Raw genomic sequence first — 25,047 nt, forward strand, 5'->3', positions numbered from 1 at the left:
TAAATTGGAAAGTTCTTTAAAATGACATGCCCTATTTGATTCAGGAAAGTTTTTTTTGGACTTGACTGTCCCTTTAAAAAGGATTATATTTTAGTTGTTTCCAATATAGAAAACCCAGGATTTTTTTTTTAAATTCAATGTCCATCGTAATCTTGACTAATGTAAATAGCATGAAACTTGATTTGAAATTGTTAGTATGTAGTATGTTTATGAACTTATTACAATCGAAGGGGTTAAACCCATTGTAGTAGTACTGCTTGGTACCCACAGAGCACTGCTGGTCCCAAGCAGAGACGTTTAAATTATTGTTTTGGAGGCCATTCAAATACATAGACCATTCAGTACTAAGTTATATTTTATTTCAGACAATATCAATGCATTTTTTATAAAGTTTAAACATATACAATTTTTGTTACACTTTCAGTTAAACTACAAGGAATGTTGGAGAAATATTATATTGTTTGTTCTAACAGTGGTGATGTTTCCTGACAAATCTGCCATAAATACATTAAACTAACATTCCCTTTGGGTTTTTTTATTACAAGGCGGCAATACATGAAAACAACAATAAATTAGTATGCCGAGCTGTGTATAATTCTGTCATTAAACAAGGTTAATCATTCAACAAAAGGGAAAGTCCTATGTGAAATGTAATTAAATTTTGCTCTCTCTGTTGTAACGTCCATTATAGTAGACATAAAAAACATGGTAAAGACACCGCTTTTTTTCAGTATAATTTTTGCCTATAAAATACCACTGTATATATTTTTTCCTTATACAAGACTAAGGAATTATTATTATTATTATTATTAATAATAATAATAATAATAAAATACTGTAATGCATTTGAACACTTTATTATATCACCAATTATCTTAGCAACAATCTGTTTAACCTTTTCAAAGCTAACAGGCATTCTGCTAAGCTTCTCCTGAGCATGACACAGCTTATGATTGGTGGCTACGTACATATGCCTCTTCTGATTGTTGCAATGGTTATGTAAATCCCCTTTTTCTGGGGACATTTACTAAGGGATGTTCCTCCAATAACAAAGTGCATTTATGTATAAAGAGTAATGTATTATGCTATAGCATGCCCCTTTCAGACTTACATTAGCAATATGATACATTAAAAAAATCCAGTGAAGTTTTGTTTTAAAATAAGAATACATTTAAACATAATAATACACTTTTAAGTAGTGAACGTTCTATAATCATGGTGAAAATGCATCTGTCTCAAAAATGTATGACCTTATTCAATTTACAAAGAAAATATAAGCATGAAAGAGTATCCGTTTCATGTTAAAAGCGTATCGCTTAATATTTCTATTAGCACTTGCATATTTCTTGGAGAGTAATGCTTTGATTTATACCAAACATTTTTTGCTTAATTGAAGTCTATTTTCTTTGAGGACATCCAGCAAACTAGCTCACAAGCAGATTAGGTTTCATAGTATTCTCAACTGATGATAGAACACTTATAAGAGTGTTACTATTTTTAGAGCAATTGGAATTCACACAGTTCTAAAATTTAAAGGGCCATTATAGTGTTAAAACTACATGCTATAATCAGTTAGACCATGTCTTTTTAACACTAGCGGCACTGTAATGCTATGTGTTTAACCCCCGCAAATCCTGATCCAGTTAGCAGCGCTAGTCGCACCACTCAGCTGTGTAACTAATGCTGCTGATTGGATTATTGGCAGTTACTGCTAGGGGCCTGAGTGGGACTTTAACTATGTAATTAAACCCCTTGTGGGTCAGAGCATCTCATTTGAGCACTATAATGGTCCTTTAAACTGGGCAGATTATACAGATATACAGTATGTGTATGTATATATATATATATATATATATATATATATATATATATATATATATATATGTGTGTGTGTGTGTGTATATTTAAATCTGCAAAATGGGACAACTTTTAGAGGGGATGGGACCAAGTGTAAACAACATCATATACCATTTAGGCAAAATTTACATGTCATTATACACCTTATACAAGCAACCTAAATGTCGTTTTATATGATTTTTTCTTGTGTATACATAGTAACATTAGAAAGATAGTATAGTACTGTAATCCAAAAGGTAATAGTTGTTATTAAATAAATATAGACTAGCATTTGCATTTTATAACACAAAATGGCAAATGAAAGACGCAGGCAAAGAAGATTGCCTTCTGTAACAACTGTTTTTCCCCTTTCCTGCATGCGCTGGCCTTCTTTCCCTTTACTTTCTTTTTCATCTTTTGAAGTTCACGCTATCCGCCTCTTCTCCCCGGTAGCTCTCCGTGTTGCTGTTATCTGTCAACCTCCTTGCCCAGCATCACAATTTCTAGACCACTTTTAAGCCATACTTCCTTTCTTGTAATGTCCCTTCTATCATCTTAGGGGACTTCAACATTCCCATTGACAATTGTAACATGCCTGCAGCCTTTAAGCTTCTATTTATTAGCGCCTCTTTTGGCCTGTTCCACTGGACAACATCTCCTACCCTACCCACTTTGAAGACAACTCATTTGACCTGGTCTTCACTAATCTCTGTGCCGTTTCCCACTTTACTAAGTCCCCTTTTCCTCTCTCTGACCACTGGCTATTAACGTTCTCTCTTACTCTACCTGCAGCATCATCACAAACCCCCCAAAATCTGCTACCTTACAGGAATTTAAATGACATGGATCTCACAGACTTTTCTGCTCAACTGAAACCTCTACTCTCCAAAATTTTGTCCCTCTCTTGGCCAGACCTTGTGGCCTCACTGTATGATTCTGCACTAAAATCAACACTTGACAAAGCTGCCCCCTCCACTGTTCACTATGCATCATGCACTTGATTACAACCATAGCACACCAGTCTTGCTATCTTCAGCGATGTTCACGGACTGGTATCAACTCACACATTCCACTCCCTTCTACATCTGCCTGCATCTCCACCCACCACCAAACTCACTGCTCAGATTATTGCTGATCACTTCAAAAATAAAAAAAGACACAATTAGAAAAGACATATCTCCATCACACCCATCAAATCCAGCCCTCCTACCAAACCCTTCTATTAACAAAACTCTCTTTCCTCCTGTAACAGAGGAAGAAGTATTCATACTCCTATCTTCTGCTCATTTCACAACCTGCCCACTTAAAGTTATTCCTTCAAAACTTCTTCACTTTCTCCTTGTCTAACATCTATTCTAAATCATCTTTTTAACCAGTCTCTCAACAATGGCGAATTTCCTGATACATTTAAGCATGTGTCAATCACACCAATCCTAAAAAAGCCCTAGATTGACCCCTCCACCCAATCTAACTATTGGTCAGTCTCCTTACTTCCCTTTGCCTCCAAGTTATTGTAAAACTAGTCTATAATCATCTAACTAACCCTAATTTGTCTCAGCTAACTCCTTACTTGATCCACTACAATCTGGCTTCTGCCCTATACACTCAACGGAAACCGCTCTCAATAAAGTAACAAATGATCTGCTAACGCAAAGGGGCACTACTCCTTACTAATTCTTCTGGATCTATCTGGTGCTTTTGACACAGTTGAACATCCTCTCCTCTTAAAAATCCTAAATTAATTTTGCATCTGAGACACAGCCCTCTCCTTGTGTACTTAATAGCTCTCAAACTGCTCACTTACAGTTTCCTTTAACTGCATATCCTCTGATTCTTTGCCTCAGTTGGAGTACCGCAAGGCTCTGTCTTGTGTTCCTTGCTTTTTTTTTCTTTATACATCCTCCCTTGGAAAACGTATATATGCTCCTTTGGGTTCCAGTACCACTTATATGCTGATGATAATCAAATCTACATTTCCTCTCCTGATATCTCTCCCTCTTTAGTCACCAGATTACCAACTGTCTCTCTGCAATTTCCTCTTGGATGTCCTCGCACTACCTCCAACTCAATCTGTCTAAAACTGAGCTGCTTCAACACCTGACATTTATTTTGCAGTTGGAGACTGTATTCTCAATACCTCACTCCAGGCCCACTATCATGTTGTCACACTTTACTTTGAACTCACATTCACTCCACATAAACAAGCGCACAGCCAATCCTGCTGTGCACACCTATGCAACATTTCCAGAATTCCACCTTTCCTTACTACAAAAATACAAATTTATTCCCTCATTTTGTCACTCATTGACTACTGCCATTTACCCCTCCCCTCTCCAATATATTAGAAATGCTTCAACTAGACTCATCTACCTAAGTCGCCTATTTACATTAGCTGCTCCGCTGTGCCAGTCTCAACACTGCCTCTCCATACAATCCAGAATACAATTCAAAGAATTAACCTTAACTTTTAAAGCACACAACAGCCTTACACTCAACTATGTTTTCTCACTCATCTCCGCAAACCTGTCCTCTTCGATCAACCTCATCTCTGAGTGACTTCTCTCCACTCCTATTATCTCTACATCTCTCTCCCACCTCCAAGACTCCTCACCCACTGCTCCTGTCCTCTGGAACTCTCTACCCCACTCCTTAAGACTGTCTCCAACCTTGTATAGCTTCAGACGCCCTTTGAAAACCCACCTATTCAGAGAGGCTTACCATCTCTCCTCTGTTTTTCATCCTACCCAAAGTAAATCTTGAACTGCATTGACTCACTGCTGCAACCACAGGCCATATAACAAGCTACCCCAAATCTTATGTCTCTGCACCCTCAACCTGTAGACTGTAAGCTCTTCGTAGCAGGGCCCTCATCCTTCTGTACTAGATTGGTTTAGTCGGGTATGTTCTATATCTTATCACCAATCCTTATCATTGTATACCCCTATTGCTGTACCCAGTGCTATGGAATTTTGCGGTGCTATACAAATAAATTAAAATAATAACAAACTGGGGGGCAATTTTAATTTGGGGATTTGCACCTGTATATACAAGAGACACAAGGAGTTTCTAAACAAATGGAGCTAATTAAGAGATATCTAATACAAGCCACTTCATTTACAGATTCTACATATAGACAGGTCTTATGGCTAATGAAGAATTATAATAACAAATGTTTTATTTAAGGTAATCTGTATACATTCTTAGCAGAACATGGGGTAGAGGTTAACAATGCTTCACAGGATGATAGTGCTTAGAATTTCTGCCAGTTATAAAAGAAGCACTTCAAAACTGCTATAATTAAAATTATGCTCTACAAATAAATTCAATTATAATCAAGGCTAGATTTTATTTGTCTTTATACCAATGCAGTCAAAGTATGTTAACACAATGACAGTGACAAACCCTGTCTTCTGCAGACTCAAGTTCTTGATTGACTCCTCCATAAAACGAAAGTTGCTGGCTGAGTTTCACCATTGAAAAACAATTGCAACTAAAAGGGGTTAATCTGTTTAAATAACATTCAGACTCTGCTGATATGTTAATCTGTTTGAAAACTGCAGAGAAATTTTGTAATTACAAGATGTTTACTGACCCTTTACATGTGTCTTTGCTTTTATTGTATAGGTCAATGAAATTTATCATGACGACTCCATTGGCGTGCACATCAATGTTGTTTTAGTCCGTATGATAATGTTGGGCTACGCAAAGGTAGGTGTAACTTAATGACCGGTTTAATTAAAAACCATATATATATATATTTTTTTTTAATAAAAGTTTAAAATATTGCTGTGAAATGTTTGTGCTAATTAAATATAATTATTAAAATGTTCACTAATGGTTGTAGCTAAGTGTTTTGGAGTTTTAAACATTATAAACTTAAGCAGAATTTTCTATTGCGCACTTTATTTTTTTGGCTTTTGTGTAAAATTGTGCTTGTCCCATCCTCCGAAAAGAGGCCAAAAAGCAAATTCTGCAACCTGCAAATGCCACAGATGAAATAGCTGGTCTAGGCAATTGCAGCATTTTGAAAACCTAAGTTATATATGCTGCTTTATGGCCTTGCTAGGAAGTATGAGACAAAGCAATATTTTTACACAAAACAAGAGATGTTTAATGTCCCTTTAATTTAAACGTCAGGGTTTGAAAACAAAACAATAAAATCCTCTCAGCTGCCATACAACATTTTTACATGGGTATACTGGTGGATTGGAATCCAGTAATATTTTTCTACATGATTTTGTTAACTGGATCAACTGTATTTATTTTCATAAAAGAGATACTTAGAATATTTTTGTTTATTGTTACTGCTGCCTTTTGATCTAGTTCTATGTAATAAATCTATCTTGTTTTAACTGAAATACCATTGCGTTTATTCTCTAAGATAAAAGTAAATTATACATAAAATCAAGTCTTGCATATGATAAATTAGGACAATACTAATTTCATATAATTCATCTAAAATTGCATATAGTTTTGTAACAAACAGTTTAAGTAGTATAAGTTATACTCCTGGGCCAGAGAAATTCTTTCACATAGTACTTTGATCTTTTTTTGCCCTGTGGGAATTCATCAGTGCTTTTCAGCTCAGCAAGGACTTTGGATCATACCCTGTCCAGGGACAGAAATAGAAACTTTAGATGCCTGATAATTATATAAAGGAACTAAACTGTGTTAAATTCAAGCTGGCATTTAAGTTAATTTTAGGGGGCATATTTATCAATGTGCGAGCGGACATGATATGAAGTAGCGTATCATGCCCGCTGTACATCGATAAATGCCGACAGTATACGCTGTGTGCATTTATCATTGCACCAGTAGTTCTTGTGAACTGCTAGTGCAATGCCGCCCCCTGCAGATTCGCGGCCAGTCGGCCGCTAGCAGGTGGTGTCAATCAACCCAATCGTATTAGATTGGGTTGATTTCTTTCCGCGGCCTCAGAGCAGACAAACAAGTTATGGAGCAGCGGTCTTTAGACCGCTGCTTCATAACTTCTGTTTCCGGCGAGCCTGAAACAAGGGGCATCGAGCTCCATACGTAGCTTGATAAATATGCCCCAAAGTATTTACATCAAAACTTTTTTTTCTGTTTTAATTATTAAATGTGTACATTTACACTCACTAGAAGTTGGACGATACTGAAATGCAGGCTTCTTGTAGCCTTATCTATCAGTAATGCACTAAGTCTAAGTAAATTTACATTTACTCTAAGGCAGAGCTCCCTCCCTCATCATATCTATATCTATTAGTGTCACATGGGGAATATTGTCTCAAACATATTGCTGGACCCTATTTTTACTTCATGGGCAAGAACTCAAAATTTATTGTAACAAATGTTTTTGCCCAATCATGTAGCGTTATCACCACCACAATACACTGTCATCAATTTAACAATGTGTAGTTCCGAACTGAAGTATTATATGGGTTTGGAAGGCCCCAATATAGGCCCATGAGAGCCATTATCGATAGCAGCACAAGTGGCAAATCCCTATTACTTTCTAAGGGATATAATAGAATATCATTTGACTCTATTATTTGTGACAGCCATCAATGCTCCCACAGAGACATTTTGTAGCAACTTAACTAAAATCCCCCAGTATGGAGGATTAAACAGAAATGATCCTGCATATTAAGTTAATGCTGTGACCTTTGTTAGTACAATTAAACCTAACCTCTGCTGTTTTGGTCCCCTAAATGTAATTAACTCTAGCCAAAAGCCTCTTCCATGTAAGTCCCATTTAAGTGGAGGGGCTTTCCCAATAATTAATATCCATATGTATAAAACCAAAACAGAGATTTTGTACCATCTAAATAATTAGGTTACAGGTTTAAATTCCCTTAAAGTGATAGTACATCCTACCGTTTTTAAAATGCTAGGATTTACCAATGCAACAAATAAATGGGACTTTGAGTCATGAAGTATAAAATTCTTCATGCTAAAAGTTCCTTTATTTGTCTACAGCATTCACCGCACTGAGCGCCTTAGGCAGGCCACGGCAGAGCTCTATTTTATCACTGAGGTGATTTTAGCCAGTAGTGTGCTAGCTATCCAGCATAATGACAGCTGGCCCAAACGACTATTGGCTAAGAGGTGGAAATGTCACCTCACTGAAAAATAGCGTTCTTCTGTTGGGTGCCTGAAGATCATTCTCAGCGTGTCAACCGCTTCAGACAAATAAAGGAACTTATCTATCAGTAATGCACGGAGTCTAAGTAAATTTACATTTACTCTAAAGCAGAGCTCCCTCCCTCATCATATCTATATCTATTAGTGTCACATGGTGAATATTGTCTCAAACATATTGCTGGACCCTATTTTTACTTCATGGGCAAGAAGAACTCAAAATGTATTGTAACAAATGTTTTTGCCCAATCATGTAGTGTGTTACCACCACCACCACAGTACAGTGTCATCAATTTAACAATGTGTGGTTCCGAACTGAAGTATTATATGGGTTTGGAAGGCCCCAGTATAGGCCCATGAGAGCCATTATCAAATGAAGCACAAGTGGCAAATCCCTATTACTTTCTAAGGGAAATAATAGAATATCATTTGACTCTATTATTTGTGACAGCCATCAATGCTCCCACAGAGACATTTTGTAGCAACTTAACTAAAATCCCCCAGTATGGAGGATTAAACAGAAATGATCCTGCATATTAAGTTAATGCTGTGACCTTTGTTAGTGCAATTGACCCTAACCTCTAGGATTTACCAATGCAACAAATAAATGGGACTTTGAGTCATGAAGTATAAAATTCTTCATGCTGAAAGTTCCTTTATTTGTCTACAGGGTTCGCCGAGCTGAGCGCCTCAGGCAGGCCACGGCAGAGCTCTATTTTATCACTGAGGTGATTTTAGCCAATAGTGTGCTAGCTATCCAGCATAATGACAGCTGGCCCAAACGACTATTGGCTAAGAAGTGGAAATGTCACCTCACTGAAAAATAGCGTTCTTGTGTTGGGTGCCTGAGGATCATTCTCAGCGTGTCAACCGCTTCAGACACATAAAGGAACTTTCAGCATGAAGTATTTTATACTTAAAGGGACACTCAGGTTAAATTAAATTTTCATGATTCATATACAGAATGAAATTTTAAGCAACTTTCCAATTTACTTCCATTAAAAAAAATGTGCACAGTCTTTTATATTTACACTTTTTGAGTCACCAGATCCTACTGAGCATGTGCAAGAATACACAGACTATACGTATATGCATTTGTGATTGGCTGATTGCTATCACATGGTGCAAGGGGAGTGGAAAAAGACATAACTTTGAAATTTGTTATAAAAAAATCTACTACTCATTTGAAGTTCAGACTAAGTGCTATTGCATTGTCCAGTTATCTTGCATTTGTTGATTATGCAAATCTAATATGTTGACTGGTCCTTTAATGACTGAAAGTCCCCGTTATTTGTTCCACTGGTAAATCCTAGCGTTTGTGTTTACTATCACTTTAAACTATAAAGTACAATATTCACTTATGGGTATGGAGCATAGAAAATGTTTTCCTCCCACCTTTAAGTATCCACATTTCAAACAGCAATCAAACAATATAATAATTTTTTTAACTCTTATTGCTTTTGTGCAGCATATGACGTAATACTCTTAATCTTAAATTGCTTCAACCTTCTTGTTGATAATCTTGTATATTCTGTATTAATAGTAATACAATTCTTGGCTTTCTTTTTAGTCTATCAGTTTAATTGAAAGAGGTAATCCTTCTAGAAGTTTAGATAATGTTTGTCGCTGGGCATATCAGCAGCAGAGATCAGATCCCAATCACTCTGAACATCACGATCATGCTATTTTTTTGACAAGACAAGATTTTGGCCCTGCTGGAATGCAAGGTAATGTTACAGACTGAACATCATTATTTGTGTTAGTTTGAGGTCATGGTCCAGTGGAGCAGTAGATTGAGCAAGCTCTGTCCTTGATGGATTTAAAGATTAGATGGGGTCAGTCGTCATGCAGATTTTTGGTTTAAGAGAGGAACTATATTAAAACAATATATAAACCATTCTTCAATTGCTTGTGCACTATTTATAAGCCAACATATCACAATAGAGAAGAACTACTCATTTAGAAAAACCTGAAGAGCATATATGAGAACCAATATAGATTGACGATTCTTATATAAATCCATCCTTTTTTTTTTTTTAAATCATTTATTTATATCAGAGCACAGAGTACATTTCAGCAAACAAAGTTTACCCATTAACAAAATTCCTTATACAGAAGAAATCGACAGTAAGGAAGAGAGATTAACCATTTACAACAAAATAAAGCATAGGACAATTCTGTCTTCATTAGGTAAAATAAAACCAACAATTGGTTTCCTCCTATAGTTATACCTTCTATAAAGTAAGTTAGAGACATTGTTAACTCATTGATCAATTCTACAATCTTGAACTTTTATTATTGTACACTTGTGCTACCATTTCCTATTTACCTAATAATAATAAAGAGAAGAAAAGAAAAAAAAAATTAAAAAAAATTCTTATATAAACCAATTCTTATATAAATCCATCCTTAAACAGATTATAAACAATTCACACTTTCTACTCATTTGCAGTGATGCATTTTAAAGTTATTTGGAATGAGAATATAGTGTCTATATATAGTGTCTATGAAAACATTAATTTGGGTTAAAGCTCCATTCCAATAAAAAAATGGCATACTTTGAATCCTTAAACACAAGTCCCAGTTGAGCGGAACACAGCTGGTCAGCCAACCAGGAGCAGCATTTACTTGTAGGAACCAATCACAAGCTGACTGCTGCTCCTAAGAAGGACTTTATATCTTTAGCAGTAAACTAGGTACAGTAATGTAATATTGCATGCCTTAATAAATTAGAGCAGACAATTTTTAGACTTTCCCTTTAAATTGTTTCAAGCAAGTGACATCACTATTAGGGGACCAGACAATTTTTACTTATAGAAAAAGCATCACTTGCAAATGTCTGTTACTTGCAAAGGGTAAACTGAGGTGTAACTTTAAAAAAAAAAAAAAAAAAAAAAAAAAAAAAAGATTTTCCTACTTTGGTCAATGCAACTTTTTTTTTCTATAACCATTACAGTTATAATAATATAAACCTTTCATAACAGGATATGCGCCAGTGACAGGCATGTGTCATCCTTTTAGAAGCTGTACCCTGAATCATGAAGATGGTTTTTCATCTGCGTTTGTGGTTGCCCATGAAACTGGTCACGTGTAAGTCAAATCTTGTATATTTTATGCAAACCATTTGGAGTAAACTGCTAGTAGCTATGATAAAATTATAGTTTAAAGGGACATTAAAGCGATATAAAACCCGAAAATTTTCTTTTGTGCTTCAGACAGAGCATACAATTTAAAATTCCAATTTACTTCTATTATTAATTTTTGTATCGTTCTTATGATATTCTTTGTTGAAGAGATACCTAGGTAGATGTCTAGAGCACTATATGGCAGGAAATAGTGCTGCCCTCTAGTGCTCTTTCAAATAGATTCTTGCAAAACTGCTGCCATAAAGTGCTCCAGAAATTAAATGGCTACTAAACCCAAAATCTTTCTTTCATGATTCAGATAGAGAATACAAATTTAAACAACATTACAATTTACTTCTATTATTTATTTTGCTTCATTTTTTAGATATCCTTAGTTGAAGAAAAAGCAATGCACATGGGTGAGCCAATCACACAAGGCTTCTATGTGCAGCAACCAATCAGCAGCTACTGAGCATATCTAGATATGCTTTTCAGCCAAGAATATCAAGAGAATAGAACAAATTAGCTAATAGAAGTAAATTAGAAAGATGTTTAAAAATGCATTCTCTTTCTAAATCATGAAAGAAAAAATTTGGGTTTCATGTCCCTTTAAGCTTATGCCCCAAAATTACCAAGAGAGCAAAGAAAAACTAGAAGGTTATTTAAAACTGTATTCTCTATCTGATTAAGGAAAAGAAACATTTTTGGGTTTCATAGCCCTTTAAAGTCCTCTGAGGAATGGGTGTGGCTTTGAAATGTGTCCTGTGGAGATGTCTTCTCAGACTTAAAAACAGAGAGGACTCTAGTTTAAGAACATTTCATATGTTTGTAAATATACTGAGAATAACATTGTACAGTGTGCCATTAAAGTCTATGTTTAGTATGTTTATACAGTTTCACTTTATATTGTTTGGAAAATGTTGCTTAACAGAATAAAATGAGCTTTTTGTTTCAGACTAGGAATGGAGCATGATGGTCAAGGGAATAGATGTGGTGATGAGACAGCTATGGGTAGTGTCATGGCTCCTTTAGTTCAAGCTGCTTTCCATCGCTACCACTGGTCTAGGTGCAGTGGTCAAGAACTTAAACGATATATACAGTAAGTGCTTGCTTTTATCTCTCAGTTACTTGATTTTGTACCCTGTATTATGTTATCCTTTACGTTATTTTCTGTTTAAAGATACAATTTATTGTAAAATGGTTTTCCCTTTTGTGTACAAATTGTTTTTGTCCCACACTCCCAAGAGAAGGCAAAAAGCAAATTCTGTTACCCGCAAATGCTGCAAATCAAATAGCCGGTTTAGACAATTTGCATCAGTTTTAAAACCTAGGTTACAGATTTTGCTTTTTGCATGAGACAAAGCATCATTTTTTTACACAAAGGCAAGAGCTGTTTTTAATGTTTATTGTATTTTCTTAATTAATATATTAGTTTGCATTGTAAGGTGTACATCTTTAAAGGGGCAAGTTAAAAAAAAAAACTTTCATAATTCAAATAGGGCATGTAATTTTAAACAACTTTCAAATTTGCTTTTATCACAAATGTTGCTTTGTTCTCTTGGTGTTCTTAGTTAAAAGCTAAACCTAGGAGGTTCATATGCTAATTTCTTAGACATTGAAGGCCACCTCTAAGCTGTATGCATTTTGACCACTAGATGGCCTTAGTTCATGTGTTTCATATAGATAACATTGAGCTCATGCACGTGATAATACCGAGGAGTGAGCACTGATTGGCTAAAATGCAAGTCTGTCAAAAGAACTGAAATAAGGGGGCAGTCTGCAAATACTTAGATACAAGGTAATTACAGAGGTAAAAAGTATATTATTATAACTGTGTTGGTTATGCAAAACTGGTGAATTGGTAATTAAGGGATTATCTATCTTTTAAAACAACAAAAATTCTGGTGTTGACTGTCCCTTTAAAAATGTATTATTTATTTTTTATTAATTCTGTTATCATTCTCTTGTATTTGTATTTTATACCCATTTTCTATCTTGTTGAAAGGAACCGCAATTACTGGACTCTAGACCCTCCCTGCCAAGACTGAGCTTCTTCTACTTTATAATCTTACTGAAATCTTTACATTTGTAATATGTGACCTCATAACAACTTGTATATACTGTAAGCTATTTCCCTGTGTTGAGGGTCTACAATAAGAATGTACAGTGTAATAATGTTTATTGCATGTTAAAAGTAACATAATAGAAACAATTGTTTTTATTCTTCTATAGGTATCCAGATTTGTATGAACAACTGCAGTTTTATAATGCTTCCTTACTAATATTAAAGGGTCATTAAAGAAAAAAATGTAATACTATTTTTTACTGTATGTAATTGTATGACTTGGGGCCCTTTAATGCTATGAGCCTGATTATTTATAGCTCCCCGCACAGTTGAGATGATCTAAAATGATCCTCCAGCACTGTAAGATTGCAAGTGACATTCTTAAAAGGCAGATTTTGCTATACTTCTCTGCATGACATGACAGTTCTGCTGCATTTACATTTTGTGCTTTCTATTTTATATTGCCTTACACTTCGGATTTTTATTATATTTGAACTTTGCACTTTCTATTTTCTATTTTATTTTGTATACAGCAGTGTATCAAGAATTGTGATGTTATAAAATCTGTTTTCACAGTTTCCATGTAACTATCAAATTAGGATAATACTTTGTATATTTATGTGCATATTTTACAAATTAGGAAAAATTCTCTAGTTTGAAGAGAAATTATAGTGCAGACTTCACAGGGGCTGATTTCAGGGAATTCTATAATAAAAAGAGAATCTGGAAGTCCCAGAGAGATGAGAGATGCCTTCCCCAGAAAGTAATGAAGCTCTCTGGTATACAGAATTCCACAGGGGAGAAAGAAGGTAACTGGAGGACACTTGGGGCTAATATAAATGCTCAGTTTGCATCAATTATAAAGTAAACTGAAATGTTTTCACTAAAATTTAACTTGATTTTGCCTATAGTTTAGTATATATTACATTTCTGTCAGTTAAAGGGACATTCTACACCAGAATTGTTATTGTTTAAAAAGATAGATAACACCTTTACTACCCATTCCCCAGCTTTGCACAACCAAAATTGTTATTTTAATATACTTTATAACCATTAAACCTCTAAATTTCTGCCTGTTTCTAAGCCACTAAAGACAGCCTCTTATCACATGCTTTTTTTATTAGCTTTTCACAACAGGGAGTGATAGCTCATGTGAGCCATATAGATAACATTGTGCTAACATCTGTGGGTTGTGGCAGACACTGCACTAATTGGATAGATTGCAAGGCATGTTGGCTATGCAAAACTGGGAAATGGGTAATAAAGGGATTATCTATCTTCTTAAACAATTACATTTTTTGAGTTGACTGCCCCTTTAAATAAGTGTTTTATGGGTTTTGAACAAAGTTCACCTGCATACAGCCGGTGAGAAAAATCTTACAACATTTCATAAGACTTGTAAGAGAGTTTCAGACATTCCCAGAGAACACCCCTTCCCCCCCTACTTTCTGAAGCTGTGTTTTATTTTACAATAGAGAAAATGCAGAGTGCAATGTAAGTTGTAAAAGATACACAGAAATATGAGTATAAGTATAATATTAGTTTATTAAACTAACACATAAAGTTTCAAAACATAATCAGAATTTCTAAAATCACTGCTAGATCTTAATCTAAATGTATCAAAATATAAAATAGAAAGTGCAAAGCTTAAATGTAATACCCGATTTGAAGTGTAAAGTGATATAAAATACAATGCACAAAGTGTAACAAAACTCTCATATCATGCAGTGCTATATTGTACTTGGCTTGTTTCTCCTTCACATACAGAAATGAGAGAGATTGTGCAGTGCTGGAATGTTCTGCCCTTTTTTCTTTGAGCCTTTAGTGAGTTCAGCCCTTGTGACATCAGCACTTCAATTTCTCTCCAAGCATTACAATCTTTAGTTAAAGGGACATTAAACCCCAAATGTTTCTTTTTCTTATTTTTTTAATGATTCAAATAAAGTGATTTTAAACAACTTTCCAATTTACTTATTTTATCCAATTTGCTTTGTTCTCTTGGTATCCTTTCTTGAATGAGCAGCTATGCACTACTGGGAGCTATCTGAAGACATCTGGTGAACCACTGAAAAGAGGCATTTTTGTGCAGCCACCAATCACCAGCTAGCTCCCAGTAATGCACTGCTGCTCCTGAGCCTACCTAGGTATGCTTTTCAACATTGGATACCAAGAGAATGAAGCGATGTAGATAATAAAAGCAGATTGGAAAGTTGTTTAAAATCACATGTTCTGTCTGAATCATAAAAGAAAAAGTTTGGGTTTCATGTCACTTTAAACACATAGTAGAAATACCGCTTGGGACATGCAGAGCGCTGTTGGTCCTTAGTAGAAACTGCTGCTGATCCAATCAACATCACTAGTCGCACTACTCAGCTGTGTGACTAGCGCTGCTGATTGGATCAGCGGCAGTTTCTGCTAGGGACCAGCTGTTCTGTGTGGGTCCGGAATTTCTACAAAGTGTTTAACCCCTTTGGGGGGGATAAACAAAAAGGGCCTGATTATCAAAGATTCTCCTCATAGACACAAGTCTGAGGATTTATTTTTATATACATTCTGTAATATGCTTTTCAGTTGCATTAGATCTCAGTAATCAAAATGTCATTTTATATGTATTAAAGCAAATTTTTAAGCTTAAAAAAGGCATTGGCTCTTTATTCTTGAGCTTAAGTGAAAATCATGTACTAGGAAAAATGATAAACTTTGATGTTCTATACATTGATAAAATGATGCATGGGGGGGGGGGAGAGTCCAAACAATTTCTCTATTTAGTGGTATAGATGCAGGGCCAGGTTTTGATCTCTGGATTCCCTCAATCCACATTTTGAATCCACTTCTCATTCATGTCATTTGTGTAGAGTGATGTTACCACTAGCATGTGTGTCTACAAGAAAACATATCTGTTGGTTAAAAATATAGATAATCATTTTATTAACCATTCCCCAGTTTTGCATAACCAACACTGTGATATTAATATACATTTTACCTCTGTGATAACCTTGTATCTAAGCCTCTACAGACTGCCCCCTTATTTCAGTTCTTTTGACAGACTTGCATTTTAGCGAATCAGTGCTTACGTCTAGGTAACTCCATGTGCGTGAGCACAATGTTATCTAATATGGCACACATTAACTAACTCCCTCTAGCTGTGGAAAACTGTCAAATGCCTTCAGATAAGAGGCGGCCTTCAAGGGCTTAGCAATTAGCACATGAGCCTACCTAGGTTTAGCTTTCAACTAAGAATGCCAAAAGAACAAAGCAAATTTGATGATAAATGTAAATTGGATAGTTGTTTAAAATTGCATGCCTTATTTGAATAATGAAAGTTTAATTTTGACTAGACTGTCCCTTTAAGAAGAGTCCAATTACATGTAGTGAGAATTTTCCTTCATACCGAATCTAAAACAAGTTGTGTATTGCCATAGTGCTTCATTTGACTAACCAGTAAGATGCAGTTTTACCCCTAGGTACCTGAAAATAGATTTGTTCCTGCATCATCCTGTTCTATTTCTGAAAAATAATACATTTTTAAATAAACCAATTATGTTTTTCAGTTCTTATGACTGCCTTTTGGATGATCCTTTTGAACATGATTGGCCTAAACTTCCAGATCTGCCAGGAATCAACTATTCAATGGATGAACAGTGCCGATTTGACTTTGGTGTGGGTTACAAAATGTGTACAGCGGTATGCAGTTTTATCATTTGTTTTTACGTTGTTTTGTATGTCAGAAAAAGCATATTTTGAATAACAGTACAATAGATACACAATTTGATAAAAAATTATTGAGAACCAAAAGCCCTACATTAGTTTACAAAGTTTCCACTAAATTGAAATGAAATTGTTCAGCTTTGTAGGATAAATGATGCTTTTCTTAGTAATGTATGTTACTGTAAGTTTGGTTTATAACTACAAATAGAAACATACAAGTATTTTAAACTTAAAGGGATACTAAACCCATTCTTTCTTTAATTATTCAGAGAGAGCATGCAGTTTTAAGCAACTTTTTAATTTACTCCTATTATCAATTTTTCTTCATTATCTTGATATCTTTATTAAAAAGGAGGAATGTAAAGTTTAGGAGCCGGACCATTTTTGGTTCAGATCCTGGGTTGCACTTGCTTATTGGTGGCTAAATGTACCCACCAATAAGCAAGCCATATCCAGGGTGCTGAACCTTAAATGGGCCGTCCCCTAAGGTTTACATTCCTGCTTTTTAAATAAAGATAGCAAGAGAACAAAGAATTTTATAATAGGAGTAAATTAGAAAGTTGCTTAAAATTGCATGCTCTCTCTGAATCATGAACGAAAACATTTGGGTTAAGTATCCCTTTAAGTGTGAAAGATAATTAATTTACATTTTTTATCTTTCTTGTTATATCTCGCCTTCATCTTTAAAAGGAGACAAATGTCAAATTTGAAATGTAGACAAGTGCTTTTCAAATTTAAATGGCAACATTTCTCCATTATTTACTCATTTACTATAATGATTTGTGTAAAATGTGTCAATTCTCTTGTAATAACTTCTGCAAACTACATCACCCACCAAGCATACAGCGATTTTTCATGTTTTGAAGCTCTTTCCCGGTATTACCCTTCCCCTTATTTATCTCCCATTTTCACATTAAGAAACCAGGGACCTTTTACACTTCATCAAGAAACACTCAGCTCTACCAGCCTAATTTCACTGAAGGGCCTCTTGGTCCGGCCACCAAACCTTCTCCCCAGCCTCCTTGGGCAGAAAAATTTAAATGTTGGGAGGTGGTATGCTAATATTTGTACTCATGGGCCTCAATTTATCAAGGTCTGTCGGACCTGATCCGACAGTGCGGATCATGTCCGACAGACCTCGCTGAATACGGCGAGCAATACGCTCGCTGTATTCAGCATTGCACCAGCAGCTCACAAGAGCTGCTGGTGCAACGCCGCCCCCTGCAGACACGCGGTGTCTGCCTGATCAGAGCAGGCGGACAGGTTATGGAGCAGCGCCCTTTGTGACTGCTGCTCCATAACTGCTCCTGCAGGCTCGCCAGAAACACGGGGCATCAAGCTCTAATCGGAGCTTGATAAATATGCCCCTTAATGTCAGCAAAATGATACTTATAACAAATTGAAGGGCAGGCACTTTCTAGATTTCCAAAATGATCACACTTTCTTAGTGCAGATGTGACATTTTGGGGATACCTCCCCTTCCTCAGATAGAAGAATGGGCGATATCCCCAAAAAGTCACATCTGCACTATAGGGTGTGTAGCCTTCAAATTGTTATATAAAACTGTGCATTTCAAGTTTGACTTGCATGTCCTTTTAAGAGGTGGTGAAATCACTTGCAATAGCTGTGATTTCATTGTTAGTAGGTGCCAGGGCGGAGTTAATTACCAAGCTAAGAACTTTGTTACATAAACTAACATGAGCTGCACAGACTGTGCTGACAGCTCTACACTTAGTGATACACAGACATCAGCTCTGCCTTTTCCAATGTGGGTGTATGTTCAACTTGACAACACAATATGCAGAATTATTATCTGTGATCTTGGAGCACAATCATTGGCCTGGCCTGTAGATGCAGTAACACCATTGCTAATAAAACCCTAGCTCATGGGCAGGGAACCTTTTTAGACGCCGTTTGCTCATCTTTACGAATATCCTCTGTATCCCCTGTATACTAAAGGTATACTAAAGAAACAGAGTCCTTTTAGTGCATTAAAAACAGAATAAATATCTATATATCAGATGACAAAACTAAATTATTTTTAAAGTAATGAGATTAAACAGGGCTTTTAAAAAATATTATACATTTTCCTTTTTTTTATTGTTCTTTAACATGTTTTTTTTTTTTTTTTGTCACATCCATTAAAGGGACACTTAACCCAAATTTTTTCTTTCATGATTCAGAAAGAGCATGCAATTTTAAGCAACTTTCTAATTTACTCCTATTATCAATTTTTCTTTGTTCTCTTGCTATCTTTATTTGAAAAAGAAGGCATCTAAGCTAAGGAGCCAGACAATTTTTGATTCCGAACACTGGACAGCACTTGTTTATTGGTGGGTAAATTTAGCCACCAATCAGCAAGCACAACCCAGGTTGTGAACCAGAAATGGGCTTCTAAACTTACATTCTTGATTTTGAAATAAAAATACCAAGAGAATGAAGAAAAATTGATAAATGGAGTACATTAGAAAGTTGCTTAATATTGCATGCTGATTGGTGGCTAAATGCACCCACCAATAAACAAGTGTTGTCCAGCGTCTGAACCAAAAATTGTCTGGCTCCTTAGCTTAGATGCCTTCTTTTTCAAATGAAGATAGCATGAAAATGAAGAATAAATTGATAATCATATATCTGAATCATGAAAGAAAATAATTGGGTTCAGTGTCTCAATCAAATGCAAAAAGCCTGGGTAATTATTGACTTAATGGGATATGAAACTTAAACATTTTCAGACAGAGTATACAATTTAAAAATAAATATTCCACTTAACTTCTATTATCAAATTTGTTTTGTTCCGATGGTGTTCTTTGTTGAAGAGATACATAGTTAGGTGTAGGAGCACTACATGGCAGGGACTAGTGCTGCCCTCTAGTGCTCTTGCAAATGGATAACATTCTTGCAAAACTGCTACAATATAGTGCTCCAGACATTGGCCCGCTCCTAAGCTTACATAATTGCTTTTCAACAAAAAAAACCAAAAGAACAAAGAAAATATAATAGAAGTCCATTCGAAAGTTGTTTAAAATTGCATGCTCTATCTGAATCATAAAATGTGTTACTTGATAGAAAGGTCAAAATGTATATGTGACATATTCCCCATGAGGGGCAAGGGTAAGCAGTAGTCCTTATTATGGGGTGATACTGTGGTAGCCTATATATTTTTATCCCAGTCTAAATTCCTGGGGATACTTAGGGCTATGTGGTTAGACACTGGGGCAGCCTAGGCAACCTTCTGTTAACGATATATGGAGGTTTTTTGAGGCTGAGTTGTATAATTTCTGTGGGGTTCACATGGCATCACATTTAAAAGCAGTGTGTACATATGTTAGTTGAAAACGCTTCCCGTGCGGTTTTCTTTATTTTTGGCACATCAGACAGGATGGTCGGGGCCTATTTTCACGATTCAGTGCGCAGTTAGTTTTTCTGGAGAGGTAGCAGCCATTAGCTCCGGTTGGACCCAGACTGTGAGGCTGTACTTTGGAGTGAGACCGGATCATTTTGACAGGTCTTGGGGGCAGGTAGGCGCCACAGCTCCGCTGTGGCGAGGTGCAGAAGTCATTTAGTGAAAAATTGTCTGCAGATTGTTCGTTTACTGCCTAATTTGCTTAAATTTAAATGTATCTCTCCTTTTACTTGTGGTGCAACATCCGATGCCACACTAGGCTCTAAAAATCACAAAATTGGTCATTTTGATTGTTGTTTTAATGACTTTGCAGTAACCGTTTTTTGTGCTGAATGTTTTTTCACATATTATAAGGTTGGGAAAGACTTGTGCTGTTATTACTAGTCTGTACAACATGTCTGACATGGGAAGTCAGTGTTCTATGTGTTTAGAAGCCATGGTGGAACCCCCTCTTACATTGTGCCCTTTGTGCACTGAAAGGGCCTTACACTGTAAAGATCATATTTTAAATAGAGAAAGTGGGCCTCAGGAGGATTCTCAGTTTACAGAGAGTCAGCATATGCCATCTAATTCTCCCCAAGTGTCACAACCTTTAACGCCCACTCAAGCGACGCCAAGTACTTCTAGTGTGTCTACTTCTTTAACTTTGCAAGATATGGCGGAAGTCATGTCTACTACCCTTACAGAGGTATTTTCTAAGCTGCCAGGTTTGCAGGGTAAACACCATAGATCAGACATTAATGCAAATACTAAACCCTCTGACGCCTTTGTGGCCATTTCCGATGTTAACTCCCATTGCTCTGATTTGGGGGTTAGGGATTTTATGTCTGAGGGAGAACTTTCAGAGTCAGGAAATTTATTACCTCAGACAGATTCGGACTTTGTGTCCTTTAAATTCAAATTAGAACACCTCCGCTTATGGCTCAGGGAGGTTCTAGCGACTCTGGATGATTGTGACCCGATCACGGTTCCTCCAGAGAAGTTGTGTAAAATGGACAAATATTTGGAAGTGTGGAAACAGGAAAGAGAGAGCGCCTAATAGTGTGATATCGTACTGGCAAATGAAGAGCAGTAGAGAGGTACTCACAAACGAGTTGGCACTCATGAGTAGTGCATATGAGCAGGCTGACCTTTAACAGCAGTCAGTACGCTGGGGGATCAATCCTGTGTATTATCCACCAAGAACGGGTATTCAGCTGTTCGTGAATGCTGTGATGGAGGAAATCCCTCTGTACACAACGTGTGTGCGTTGATTAGGCGTCCGTAGTCCAAATGATCAGCTTGGCAATAGAGAAAATCCGTCAGCACACAGCGTGTGCGAGTCGGTTCAGTGTTTGTAAAATACAGTCCGTAAAGCTTCAAATAAGACCAAAGCTAAAACAAAGGGCTGATAATAATAAGAACGTGATAGCTTAAAATAGTGACAGCGGGATCAGATGTATTTCAACTAAAAAATAACATTTATTCAGAGCAATACAACGCGTTTCTTGGCCGTTATGCTCTTTGGCCATTTCTTGCTCAGGCTTGGGCAAGGGATGTTCAGGATCCCTGGGCATTGGAAATTGTGGCCCAGGGGTATCAGTTGGAATTCAAAGACTTCCCCCCAAGGGGAAGATTTCTTCTTTTACGATTCACGTAGACCAGACAAAAAGAGAGGCATTCTTACGCTGTGTAAAAGACCTCTACACCATGGGTGTAATTTGCCCAGTTCCAGATCGGGAACAAGGGCAGGGGTTCTATTCAAACCTTTTCATGGTTCCCAAGAAAGAGGGAACCTTCAGACTGATTTTAGATCTCAAGGGTCTAAACAAGTTTCTCAGAGTCCCATCGTTCAAGATGGAGACTATTCGTACAATTCTGCCTATGATCCAGGAGGGTCAATACATGAACATGGTGGACCTGAAGGATGCGTATCTTCACATCCCTATTCACAAGGATCACCATCAGTTCCTGAGATTTGCATTTCAGGACAAACATTATCAGTTTGTGGCCCTGCCTTTCGGGTTGGCCACGGCTCCCAGGATCTTCACAAAGGTTCTAGGGTCTCTTCTAGCGGTCCTCAGGCTGCGAGGCATAGCAGTGGCGCCCTATCTGGACGATATCCTGATTCAGGCATCAACATTTCATCTGTCCAAATCTCACACGGACATCGTGTTGTCATTTCTGAGAACTTACGGTTGGAAAGTAAATGTAAAAAAGAGTTCACTAGTTCCACAGACCAGAGTTCCATTCCTGGGAACTCTGATAGACTCAGAAAACATGAAAATATTTCTGACGGAAGTCAGAAAATCAAAGATTCTAAATACTTGCAGGGCTCTGCAGTCCATTCAGCAGCCATCAGTGGCTCAGTGTATGAAAGTCATGGGACTAATGGTAGCGGCAATGGATATCATCCCCTTTGCTCGCTTTCATCTAAGACCACAAAGTCGTCAGATTTTTCATCCGGGGGAGTGGGAACTCCATCCAGAGGTGTTTGCAGCCTTGACTCGTCAATGGGGCGCACCGGAATTGGATCTGATGGCATCTCGACAGAATGCCAAACTTCCACGTTACGGGTCCAGGTCAAGGGATCCCCAGGCGGTACTGATAGATGCTCTAGCAGTACCTTGGTCGTTCAACCTGGTTTATGTGTTTCCACCTTTCCTCTCCTTCCTCGGGTTATTGCCAGAATCAAACAGGAGAGGGCTTCTGTAATTCTAATAGCGCCTGCGTGGCCACGCAGGACCTGGTATGCAGATCTAGTGGACATGTCGTCTCTGCCACCGTGGAGACTGCCATTGAGAAAGGACCTTCTCATTCAAGGTCTGTTCCAACATCCAAATCTAACTTCTCTGCAGCTGACTGCTTGGAGATTGAACGGTTGATTTTATCTAAGCGAGGTTTCTCTGAACCGGTCATTGATACCCTGATTCAGGCTCGCAAGCCAGTCACTAGAAAAATTTACCATAAGATATGGAGTAAATATCTTTATTGGTGTGAATCCAAGGGTTACTCATGGAGTAAGATCAGGATTCCTAGGATTTTGTCTTTTCTCCAAGAAGGTTTGGAGAAGGGTTTATCAGCTAGTTCCTTGAAGGGACAAATTTCTGCTTTGTCAATTTTGCTTCACAAGCGTCTGGCTGACGTCCTAGATGTTCAGGCATTTTGTCAGGCTTTAATCAGAATCAAGCCTGTGTTCAAGCCGATTGCTCCGCCATGGAGCTTGAATCTAGTTCTTAATGTTCTTCAAGGGGTTCCGTTTGAACCCATGCATTCCATAGATATTAAGCTGTTATCTTGGAAAGTTTTGTTTTTAGTCGCTATCTCTTCTGCTGGAAGAGTTTCTGAGCTTTCTGCATTACAATGTGATTCCCCTTATCTTATCTTCCATTCCGATAAGGTGGTTTTGCCGACTAAACCTGGATTTCTTCCTAAGGTTGTTTCAAATAAGAATATTAATCAGGAAATTGTTGTTCCTTCTCTTTGTCCTAATCCTTCTTCTAAGAAGGAGCGCCTGTTACATAACTTAGACGTGGTTCGTGCTTTGAAGTTTTACTTGCAAGCAACCAAGGATTTCCGTCAAACATCCTCTCTGTTTGTGGTTTATTCTGGAAAGAGGTCAAAAAGCTACAGCTACTTCTCTTTCTTTTTGGCTGAAAAGCATCATACGTTTGGCATACAAGACTGCTGGACAGCAGCCTCCTGAGAAGATTACGGCTCATTCCACTAGAGCTGTGGCTTCCACATGGGCTTTTAAAAACGATGCTTCTGTTGAACAGATTTGTAAGGCTGCGACTTGGTCCTCCCTTCATACTTTTTCCAAATTTTCCAAATTTGATACTTTTGCTTCTTCTGAGGCTATTTTTGGGAGAAAGGTGCTTCAAGCAGTGGTGCCTTCTGTTTAGGATCCTGTCTTGTCCCTCCCTTTCATCCGTGTTTTAAAGCTTTGGTATTGGTATCCCACAAGTAAAGGATGAAACCGTGGACTCTGTATATCTTGTAAAAGAAAAGGAAATTTATGCTTACCTGATAAATTGATTTATTTTACGATATACCGAGTCCACGGCCCACCCTGTCATTTTGAGACAGGATTTGTTTTTATATAAACTTCAGTCACCTCTGCACCTTTATGGTTCTTTCCCTTTCTCTTCCTATACCTTCGGTCGAATGACTGGGGGGAGGAGCTATATAGCAGCTCTGCTGTGGTGCTCTTTGCCACTTCCTGTTAGCAGGAGGTATATATCCCACAAGTAAAGGATGAAAACGTGGACTCGGTATATCGTAAAAGAAATCAATTTATCAGGTAAGCAAACATTTCCTTTTTTGACTGTCAGTAAGTCACAATCTTCTCTGCCTGCCTCTTTGTTCGTTTTTTTGTTGTTGTTTTTTTGTATTCTAAAATGCCAATAATAATGTATCTTTATTTAAAACAAAAATGTTAACCTTTATGATTATAGTACTGTACTATCTTTATGATTGGACTAGGTATACAAAAGTATGAAAAACTATGTAAATATTGCCTAAATGACATAATATATTTTTGTTTACATTGTGTCACATCCCCTCTCTAAGCTGTCCCGTTTTACAAATGCAATTATACAAACATTCCAAAATCCAAACTATTCTGAAGTCCAAACCTTTTCTGGTCCCAAGCAGTTTGGATAAAGGATTTTGTACCTGTATTTAAAATTTCAGTATAGTTGGTGATTTTAACTGGCAAAATGCAATTTAAAAATAAAATAAATGAAAAGTAGCTGTTTGCAAGCAATTTAATACACTCCATCAAGTAAAATGGATCATTAGGAACACAT

General features: G+C 36.9%; 1 protein-coding gene across 1 annotated transcript in view; it reads left to right on the forward strand.

Moving 5' to 3' along the window:
- Positions 1 to 25,047, forward strand: part of ADAMTS3 (ADAM metallopeptidase with thrombospondin type 1 motif 3) — a 357,608-nt gene that overhangs the window by 235,458 nt on the left and 97,103 nt on the right. Inside the window, exons 6-10 of the mRNA XM_053703328.1 lie at positions 5,461 to 5,544; positions 9,527 to 9,683; positions 10,941 to 11,046; positions 12,037 to 12,180; positions 16,698 to 16,830. Coding sequence (XP_053559303.1) covers positions 5,461 to 5,544; positions 9,527 to 9,683; positions 10,941 to 11,046; positions 12,037 to 12,180; positions 16,698 to 16,830 — 624 coding nt within the window. The remainder of the gene's footprint in view (positions 1 to 5,460; positions 5,545 to 9,526; positions 9,684 to 10,940; positions 11,047 to 12,036; positions 12,181 to 16,697; positions 16,831 to 25,047) is intronic.

Source organism: Bombina bombina, chromosome 2 (assembly GCF_027579735.1).
Source record: "Bombina bombina isolate aBomBom1 chromosome 2, aBomBom1.pri, whole genome shotgun sequence".
NCBI lineage: Eukaryota > Metazoa > Chordata > Amphibia > Anura > Bombinatoridae > Bombina > Bombina bombina.